The sequence below is a fragment of the Montipora foliosa genome, chromosome 12, assembly GCF_036669935.1.
Source record: "Montipora foliosa isolate CH-2021 chromosome 12, ASM3666993v2, whole genome shotgun sequence".
NCBI lineage: Eukaryota > Metazoa > Cnidaria > Anthozoa > Scleractinia > Acroporidae > Montipora > Montipora foliosa.
The window spans coordinates 12,040,547-12,050,546 of NC_090880.1; the positions used below are offsets into that span (position 1 = coordinate 12,040,547).

A 10,000-nucleotide genomic window follows, 5' to 3' on the forward strand; every position below is an offset into this window, starting at 1 on the left:
TGGTCGTCGGTGAAGGTGAAGGTGTTGGGGGTTTTGCTGGGTCCGGGCAATCTCGAGGAGGACAATTGGAGGCCGCGTATCACCGCGGTGGAAAATGCTTTGAACTCTTGGCGTCAGCGATCGTTATCTTATAAGGGCAAGGCACTTGTTATCAATGCCTTGGCCCTTTCCCGTGTGTGGTACGTGGCCTCTCTAATCCATGTGCCCCGGTGGGTCAGTGTGGAATTAAATACGTTAATTTTTAAATTTTTTAGGGGCGTTAAGCGAGACTTGGTCGCTCGTCGTTTTGTGGTTCAGCCTTCTTGTTTGGGTGGTTTCTCTGTTGTGGATTTTCAGTGCAAGGTTATGGCTCTTCATGTTCAGTGGGTTCGTCGTTTTGTTTCTTCTCCGTCTTCTTGGGTCTCTTTCATGGTTTTTTGGTTTTCTTCTCGGCTTGTCGCTCCTCTGCATCTCGTTTTTTCTGCTCCGCTTTGTTTTTCTCCTGATTCTCTGCCCCCGTTTTATCGTTCTCTGTTGACTGCTTGGCGGGCGTGTAAAGGATCCCTTACGGCGTCTTCTTTGGGTATTGGTTCGGGTATTGATTTTTGTCCTGTTTCTACAATGTCTACGAAATCTGCTTATTTGTTTCTTTTGTCCGAGAATGCTGTCTCTCCTCATTGTGAGGAGAAGTTCTTTACTTTGTTTGGTTCTCTTTATTGGTCTTCTACTTGGCGTCAGCTTTTCTTTTTTGATTTGGATCGTCCCGTTATTGATTTGTGTTGGAAAATTTCTCATGGGGTCCTTTACACGGCCGAGAGGCTTGCTGGTTTTAAGTATGCTCTCTCTACTGCTTGTTTTTGTTCTGCTCCTGTTGAGTCTCTTTCGCATTTGTTCTTTCACTGTCCTCTGGCTGTCAGTGTTTTGTCGTGGCTTCAATCTCTTATGTTCTTGGCTTCTCCTCTTTGTCCTTCTATCTTGGTTCGTCATGCGCTTTTTGGTTTCTCGGGTGATGAGTTATCTGTGGTTCCGCGGGTTTTTGTTTATATGTTGAACGTCTGCAAGTTTTGTGTTTGGGGGGCTCGGAACGATTTTTGTTTCAGAGGTGTTCGTCCCTCGGCAGTTGATGTTATGACGCGTGTGAAGTCTCGTGTTCGGTTTAACCTCCCGTTGTTTTTCCGTCGTTTCCGGTCTGACCGTCGTCGTCGTTATTTTGTCCGTCAGTGGGGTGGTCGTGGTGTGGTGGCTTTATTACATAATGATGCCTTGGTTGTTCATATTTAGGTTCTGGTTTTGTGTTGCGTGTGCGTGCCCTGGCCGTTTTTCTGGGGTGAACCAACGTCTTGCCGTTGGGTGAGTCTGTTGACAGGTGGCCTTTTGCGGGTCGCTTTTCACCCTTGTGCTGGGTCGTGCTTGTTTTGGTTTGTCCAGTTGTTTTTGAGTCCTTATTGTTGTTTTTGTCGGATTGTCATTTACGAGTGTAAGTCAAGCGAGGCATCTCCTAGGTGCAATTCTTTGTTTGTGTGTTTGTCTTTTGTTAATTGTTGGTAGGGGCGGGGTTCGATTCCCCGGCGAAGTTGGCGTGTTGGTGCACCCCCGTTTGAGGTGAACCGTTGTGTTTGACGGATTCGTCATTATGTCTGGCGGCCATTGCACTCACCCTAATGGGGGGCCAGCCATTCGCCTTAAACATAAAAAAAAAACATACTAAAAGAAAGACAGAACATCCTTTAATAACTGTACAAAAATCCGTCATTGATGAGGCCAGTGCCACGTAAGACGTTAAATGATCGTATGGGCCAGTGCCGCGTAGATCAACAACCATTGATTAGGCCAGTGCCACATAAATCAACTATACTCCTATTAGGACAGCACCATATGAAATGACAGACCAAACATTAGGCCAGTGCCTTACAAATAAACGGCATACTGCCTTGGCCAGCGCCAACAACTGAAAAAACATAGGCTAGTAGACACACCGTCCAATAAATTAATCAGTAAATTTTAGTCTAACGGCCTGCTGAGATTTAACATAATGTAATACGCGTGGGATGATACCAACTGGATGGACTACTAAGCAATTTTCCCCTCGAAGAGACTGAAAGAAAAATCAACACCCGAGGCATTGGGATTCCAAAACCTCGAGAAATACCTGGGGATCTTGCGGTTATAATAATTTGCAAAGCAATCTACACTATGCGGACCCCACAAGTCATCGAGAAAAAGAAAAAATTCTTCAGTAATTTGCCAATCATCAGTCTCAATTAAACGACTTATATAAACAGCTTGTTGATTCGAAGTGCTAGGGATCCACTGTACATCTAAATGAATTCCCGATCGGATACAAATATCAAAAATCCCTCTGGCCATTTGTGCAAACCTAATTTCATGCTGCCCACTTCAACAATCTGAGCAGCTACTTGGCTATCCGTAAACCACTTAACATGTGATCCAACACTGAGGCAAATGATTGCAAAGAAAAACTCAATAACAGACAGTTCTCTCCACATTGAACTTTGACCTCTCTCGTTCTCCGACCACGTTTTGTGGCACACAAAATCATTGTTAAAATCAGTAATTGCTCCACCTCCGGTGGAACTGGCGTCAGAATACACAAAATAACTTGGTACCTTACTTACAAAGCAATACCTAGTGTTGATATTAACCATACTTTCCTCCCAAAAATACAGTTCTTCCTTGCAGTAATCGTCAAGAAGGGATGTAGAATCCCAATTATCCTTGCACGCGGTGGACAAGACACAATGTCTGGTCATTATCCTACCAATGTTACCAACTACAGGCCAGGTAGAGATAACTTGACCTGTGAAGGAAGACAACTCTCTCGAGGTAACTTTGAAATCGGCTTCAATAATATGATCAATTGAGTTAATGATCTTAACAATTCTCCTTTCCACAATTTTAAAAGTACCTAATGCAGCATTCCAGGTAATACCCAGCCAGTCCAATACTTGGGTGGGTTCCCATACCGATTTATCTTCATTGACAACAAAACCTGCGTTGCACAAGTCCGCCCTTACAGCCCGGGCCTTAATGAGACAACTTTCTCTATCCTGAACAATCGCCCAACCATCATCCAAGAAGATGGCTATACAAAGACCCTGTACTCTCCAATACTTTTATTTATTTATTTTTTTTTAAGGCTTCAAAACCTTAGTGAAAACCCAAGGGGCAGAGGACAGACCGAACGGGAGCACAGTAAAAACATAAAATATTTCCTTAATGGAATCGGGCGCACGCCATGAAAACCCCAGAAAAGTTTGGTGCTCTTGTGCAATGTCTACATGATGGTAACCACTTTTTAAATCGAAGGAAAACATGAACCCATCCTTCACAAAATAAGACATAGCAATTTTCCAATCCTCGTACTTAACACTTTGCTTAATTAATGACTTGTTGACATGGCGGAAATCGAGAATAACCTCTTCTTACCGCATGGTTGTTCAGAAACTGACAAAGGATTTACAACAAAACGGCTGCTCATTAACCAAACGCACCCGGTCTGAATTAAGGAGCTCAAGAACAGCTTGATCCACAAAAACAGCATAAATACGAGCCGACTTATTATTTTTCAGTTTTACGGCCAACGGAAAACTAATGAATGGCAGTCTGTAGCCATTTTCAATAATAGACAAAATGAAATCCGGAGCACCTATAGATCTGCAGAAAACTAAATTATTCTTCAGATTACCCTTAACACGTAATGAATGTCAGCTTTCAAGTTCGTAATCCTGTGTAAACTGATGTACCTGCGCCAAGGCATCATCATTGCTTTGGTTGAGCTGATTGGCCTGAGGCTGGCTTGTTGTAGGAGATTCCAGGGAAAGAATTGTAGCTAAGGGGCTGGTAACTTCCCGGCCAGAACAAGGATTGGCAGTCCTTAGCCCAGTGTCCAAATTTGCCGCATTTGAAACAGCGGAAGAAGTCGCCAAAAGCGTCTCTACGGCCTGAAAGATAAAGGCAATGACGAAACCTGTAGTAAACGGGAGGTGAGGGGGGGGGGGGGGTGTGGGGCTTAAAGCAGAAAGATGAATAAACTGTATGGAACCGCAAGCGTGAATGGTACTCAAGAGACAGCGGAGGGTATAAATACTAATAACTGGCCAATCCTGACATACATGAAAAACAGAATGCACAATAGTGGGTGCGGCAGGTGTGAAATGAAAACACCGCAACTAATTACTTGCAATACCAGCAGAAAATATATTTACGTTCTAATTCGCTTCGCTCAAACGAACGTAAAACATTTTACCCTTAAATTCCCGTAATACAAACAAATACCACGAGAAATATGGTAGGATGCGCAAGCGTATCCAAAACACCTATGAACATACAAAGTATAGAGGAGACTCTTTATCTTATACCACGAAAAAGTTGATTATCAGTGCCCAAAGCAATTCTTGGTTTCTTTCCACGATCACTGGAGAGTTGTTCTTTTTGGCGTCTCTTGCGACTCGCAGCTTCCCTTGCCTTCTTAAGACGTTTTTCATCTTCGGAGCCGGATGCAAGTTCGTCTGACTCGTACTCGGCTACGACCTGCCAGCCGTCCATGCTTTTATCAGCGATTTTTATCAGCTTCTGCCGCTTTCGAATACGTTGCCTGCCTTCTTGGGAAAGCTTCTTGATTTGCGACAACTTTGGCTCGATGCTTTCACTCTCGGTTTCAATACTTTCCAAAATGGTATCCAGCTCGGCATTAAGCTCAAATTGTTTCTGGTTCCCTTTGAACTTTAGCTGCACAACTTCTTTATCTAACTTACTTCTATGCTCGATTTGCTTTCCTTTGTCTTCTAATTTTTTATCAAGAAAATCTTTGAACATGGAAAAGACTTGATCAACGGCTGCTGAGTTGCCTCCACTGTCACCCGAAGACGTTTGGAATACTTCAGCCGAAACGGACGAACCTTCGCTCTGTATCTGGTCGTTGGGCATCACACGAATAGATGGGCTTAAAGCAGAAAGATGAATAAACTGTATGAAACCGCAAGCGTGAATGGTACTCAAGAGACAGCGTAGGGTATAAATACTAATAACTGGTCAATCCTGACATACATGAAAAACAGAATGCACAATAGTGGGTGCGACAGGTGTGAAATGAAAACACTAATTACTTGGAATACCAGAGGAAAATATATTTGGAAAGCTTAGCAAATTCGTCTCACCCCTGCGCATGATTAGCACATTAATGCCACAAACGTGTCACACCAGACCTCCCGCTGCTGTTCAAGTTAAAAAGCTTGAAGCAAGCATAGGATGCTCGCATCTTGGTCAGGTTGTCTTCTAAACCACAGAGCTGGATGACATTAAACTCTCTTACTCATAAGATTTAACGTTGACAAGTGGTCTTGTGACATTTCCAGAGCTGGTCGCTCGTGTCACTTTTGTGCCTAATCCTAAGCTTTCTTCCGACCTGATGCTCTCTTCAATAATATATCTGATCACGGACGACGAGGTGTCGAGGCAAAAACAGACGATGCAAATGAGAAGCTCAAGGCATCGCGGTGGCGAACATTTAAGTGCAAATCGCATAATTATCACTTACCCAGCGTGGTTCCGGGAAACGGGGAATATAGCGCCCACTTCGCATGCGGGAGGTACCGAGATCGACACCCAGATTTTCCACAGGCAGCCTGTTGTATTGTTACCAAGTCTAATCATGTCATGTCTGCGAGTCTTTCCTTGGAATGAAGAGCAGTTTATCTGCTGTAAACTTCTAAACAAGGTCTCTATTGGTTCAACGATTGGAACTCCTGTTCACCTGGTGATTGTGAAATCACTGGGACATTCATGGCAAGTGACAGAAAAGGAGCCTCACGGAGGAATGAGCTCCACCTGCTGATTTTTTCAGGAAAATTGGAATCCTCCATTTTTTAAAGCTGTCGATGTTGACCCGAAAAACGTCCGTAATCAACTCTACAGATGAATGAAAATCGCTTTCAAGGCAAAGACCCTTTGACAAAGGTGACGAAGTGATCTTCCGATTGGCCCCTCAGTCATGGCCAACCTTGACTTGTTTGCCTACAGCTGGCCTATGCCAATCAAAACTAAGCGTCCCTGGGTGGGCTTGAACCACCAACCTTTCGGTTAACAGCCGAATGCGCTAACCGATTGCGCCACAGAGACAGGTCTGAACGCTTGGCCGAGGACAAGATTGGAGATATCTTACAGGAGCCCCTGTTCCTTAATGAGCTAATTGTTGTACAAAACAATCCTCTTCTGTATACGGATTGGATTGCGGCTGGTATTTTGCGTGTTAAGGATATATGCTACGAGGTCGTTCCTGGTTTTTTACCTGTATCAGCGGTCCTCGAAATGTTATCGGATCAGCCTGCGCGGCCTATCTCGGAAATGCATCGACAGTTTGATGAAATTTTGGGTGCTTTGCCTCCGGAATGGAAAGATCAGATTTCCATGCGCCACCCAGAAACCCAGCCAAGTGTACAACCATCTTTTGGAATCGTTAACCCGGTTTCCGGTCAGCCTCCTACTGATCTTCTGCAATGCAAGAGGCGTCATTTTTACCATCAGTTACACCAGTCCAAGAAACCAGTAATACCGGCTACAAATTACTGGAAAAGAACCTTGCAACCAGAGCCCGTTTATGACTCTGAGCAGTGGAGAGTTGTTTTCTCTCCACTGATAACCAACCGACAAGGAGACCTCAAGAAGATCGTACACCGAGTGATCCCAACCGCTCTTTCGCTGCGAAGGATGGGAATCCTAGACTCTGACAGTTGCTATAGATGTGGTTTAACAGACACCATAGAACATGCATTTCTTGATTTTTTACCTATTATGAATTTTTGGGCCTTTGTCCAAACCTTTATTAACAGGATCTTAGGAAGTAATCAATCACTTTCGAGGCATACTAAATTACTAGGTAGACGTGGTGGGCTTTCAAGCAAACCGCAAGTTGATTTATTAAACTGGACTTTATCAGTGGCGAGATATTCTATACATACGTCGATTGTGCAACATAGAGCTCACCAAATCACTGTAACGCCGGAAGCACTTTTCAAATCTGCAATCAAAGCCCACTTACGGTTTAAGTTTAAGTTATCTTGTATTAGACAGAATCATGAAAGTTTTAAGACCACATGGTGTCTGGGCGAAGCTTTTGCCAGAGTGGACGGAAATCGTTTAGTATTTACATTCTAATGACGTTAAAACGTTACATTTGCTGTGATTTGTGAATTGAACTCGGTTAATATATTTTTTTTTATGTGTAAATAAAAAAAGCTCTTTTTGAGCCTTTTTAGACAACAAAAAAAGATCACGTCCGCCTCACACGCGGAAGGTCGCAGATTCAAGTCCTGCCGAAAACAAAATGCATTTTTGAGGAGCCTATACCTGAAGCTAAACGACCACAACTCCAGGTTTCTCATTTTAAAGACTGCTACACCATGTTTATTCCAGCCCAACAACCTGCACTCCCGCAATCTCCAAAGACCATTGATCATATCTTGTCAAGTCCAAGAAAATGCACTTTCCTTCTGTCCGTCTGGGTCTGTGCATCGGTACCAGTTAAACGCGAATTGCCTCAACTCAGCTACTTCACTCACGTGGTGATTAACAATGAGACAATTTAGACATAGAACACCACATTAGGACAAGTGGTAGGGTTTCTTTTCAACTCTCGCTCAAGTAATTTGCAACACAGTGGGCGTGACGGTAGCTTTCCCTGCACGGCCTGTTGGTCTAGTGGCATGATTCTCGCTTTGGGTACGAGAGGTCCCGGATTCGACTCCCGGACAGGCCCTTTTATACAGCAATGTTCATAGATCAAGAACTTGCCGTCAGTATCACGCCCCAACATACGGCACACTCTGACTTCTTTCGCCATTGGAGGTCAACGTATAAAATTGAATCATGAATTGGAAAGCTTGGCAAATTCGTCTTACCCCTGCGCATGATTAGCACATTAATGCCACAAACGTGTCACACCAGATCTCCCGCTGTTGTTCAAATTAAAAAGCTTGAAGCAAGCATAGGATGCTCGCATCTTGGTCAGGTTGTCTTCTAAACCACAGAGCTGGATGACATTAAACTCTCTTACTCATAAGATTTAACGTTGACAAGTGGTCTTGTGACATTTCCATAGCTGGTCGCTCGTGTCACTTTTGTGCCAAATCCTAAGCTTTCTTCCGACCTGATGCTCTCTTCAATAATATAACTGATCACGGACGACGAGGTGTCGAGGCAAAAACAGACGATGCAAATGAGAAGCTCAAGGCATCGCATCGAACATTTAAGTGCAAATCGCATAATTATCACTTACCCAGCGTGGTTCCGGGAAACGGAAAATATACCGCCCACTTCGCATGCCGGAAGTACCAAGATCGACAACCGGATTTTCTACAGGAAGCCTGTTGTATTGTTACCAAGTTTAATCATGTCATGTCTGCGAGTCTTTCCTTGGATTGAAGAGCATTTTATCCGCTGTAAACTTCTAAACAAGGTCTCTATTGGTTCAACGATGGGAACTCCTGTTCACCTGGTGATTGTGAAATCACTGGGACATTCATGGCAACTGACAGAAAAGGAGCCTCACGGAGGAATGAGCTCCACCTGCTGATTTTTTCAGGAAACTTGGAATCCTCCATTTTTTAAAGCTGTTAATGTTGACCCGAAAAACGCCCGTAATCAACTCTACTTAAGAATGAAAATCGCTTTCAAGGCAAAGACCTCACACATAGACTCGCTTTGACGAAGGTGACGAACTGATCTTCCTATTGGCCCCTTAGTCATGGCCAACCTTGACTTGTTTGCCTACAGCTGGCCTGTGCCAATCAAAACTAAGCGTCCCTGGGTGGGCTTGAACCACCAACCTTTCGGTTAACAGCCGAACGCGCTAACCGATTGCGCCACAGAGACAGGTCTGAACGCTTGGCCGAGGACAAGATTGGACAAACTTCCACTCAATCTTGACCACGACTATGCGATGAGCCTTCTAAATTCCTGCAGCCATTTTTTCGTGTCCTTTTCAGACACGAAAGTAGCAGTGTCGAGAAAAAGAACAACCAGGCCAGAACGTGTTGTTAACGATCCTTTGATTTCCTTCTACTCATGCCTCACTTGCTTCGTTATTCCCAACAGCTGTCGACAAAACAACCAGCCCACAACGTCTTTGAAGAAATTTTTAACTTTCCTTTGATTTTGTTGCACTAGTGGTAACCCTTGAGAGCATTTATTCAGTGGACTTACACTCCAGTATCTTAATGTTCCATTTCACGGTGACAACTCTATTCCGCAAGAATCTTCGAGTTTCACGCACACCAAAGACAAAGAAACTTTAAAAGCAAACCCGATTTTAAATACGCTTTTTGCAATCCCTGAAGTTCCTCATTCTTAAAAGAAAAGCCTTACATCAGAAGAGTGCAGTTGTGAAATTTGGATCACTTGAGAGCACAGTGATCCTTTTTAATTTCATACTCCTTAACATTCCACAAATGTTTAACCTCTCACAAAGTCGTGCTTGTTTTTGTAGTGTAGTGGTTATCGCATCCGCCTCACACGCGGAAGGTCGCAGGTTCAAGTCCTGCCGAAAACAAAATGCATTTTTGAGGAGCCTATAGCTGAAGCTAAACGACCACAACTCCAGGTTTCTCATTTTGAAGACTGCTACACCATGTTTATTCCAGCCCAACAACCTGCACTCCCGCAATCTCCAAAGACCATTGATCATATGTTGTCAAGTCCAAGAAAATGCACTTTCCTTCTGTCCGTCTGGGTCTGTGCATCGGTACCTGTTAAACGCGAATTGCCTCAACTTAGCTACTTCACTCACGTGGTGATTAACAATGAGACAATTTAGACACAGAGCACCACATTAGGACAAGTGGTAGGGTTTCTTTTCAACTCTCGCTCAAGTAATTTGCAACACAGTGGGCGTGACGGTAGCTTTCCCTGCACGGCCTGTTAGTCTAGTGGCATGATTCTCGCTTTGGGTGCGAGAGGTCCCGGGTTCGACTCCCGGAAAGGCCCTTTTATACAGCAATGTTTATAG

General features: G+C 43.9%; 1 protein-coding gene and 4 non-coding genes across 5 annotated transcripts; 2 read left to right on the forward strand and 3 right to left on the reverse strand.

The window, feature by feature from the left end:
• Positions 1 to 3,554: 3,554 nt before the first annotated feature.
• On the reverse strand, positions 3,555 to 4,926 carry LOC137979101 (uncharacterized). The gene is made up of 3 exons (XM_068826280.1): positions 4,631 to 4,926; positions 4,359 to 4,512; positions 3,555 to 3,941 (listed from the first exon to the last, which is right to left on the reverse strand). Exons 1-3 carry the CDS (start codon positions 4,924 to 4,926, stop codon positions 3,705 to 3,707), a joined length of 687 nt encoding a protein of 228 aa, XP_068682381.1. The 3' UTR covers positions 3,555 to 3,704.
• Positions 4,927 to 6,043: 1,117 nt separating this feature from the next.
• On the reverse strand, positions 6,044 to 6,117 carry Trnan-guu (transfer RNA asparagine (anticodon GUU)). The gene has a single exon. It is a non-coding gene; the product is annotated as a tRNA-Asn (tRNA).
• Positions 6,118 to 8,794: 2,677 nt separating this feature from the next.
• Positions 8,795 to 8,868, reverse strand: Trnan-guu (transfer RNA asparagine (anticodon GUU)). The gene has a single exon. It is a non-coding gene; the product is annotated as a tRNA-Asn (tRNA).
• A 603-nt stretch (positions 8,869 to 9,471) lies between these two features.
• Positions 9,472 to 9,544, forward strand: Trnav-cac (transfer RNA valine (anticodon CAC)). Its single transcript has one exon. It is a non-coding gene; the product is annotated as a tRNA-Val (tRNA).
• Positions 9,545 to 9,906: 362 nt separating this feature from the next.
• Positions 9,907 to 9,978, forward strand: Trnap-ugg (transfer RNA proline (anticodon UGG)). Its single transcript has one exon. It is a non-coding gene; the product is annotated as a tRNA-Pro (tRNA).
• Positions 9,979 to 10,000: the final 22 nt, after the last annotated feature.

What these genes read in the sequence shown, in the direction of transcription:
- LOC137979101 (XM_068826280.1), bottom strand. Translation starts at nt 4,926, where the DNA reads ATGCCCAACGACCAGATACAGAGCGAAGGTTCGTCCGTTTCGGCTGAA. An exon ending in AGTGAAAGCATCGAGCCAAA is followed by an intron (nt 4,513 to 4,630) that starts GTTGTCGCAAAT and finishes GCCGAGTACGAG; the next exon opens with TCAGACGAACTTGCATCCGG. An exon ending in TGATAATCAACTTTTTCGTG is followed by an intron (nt 3,942 to 4,358) that starts GTATAAGATAAA and finishes TTTATCTTTCAG; the next exon opens with GCCGTAGAGACGCTTTTGGC.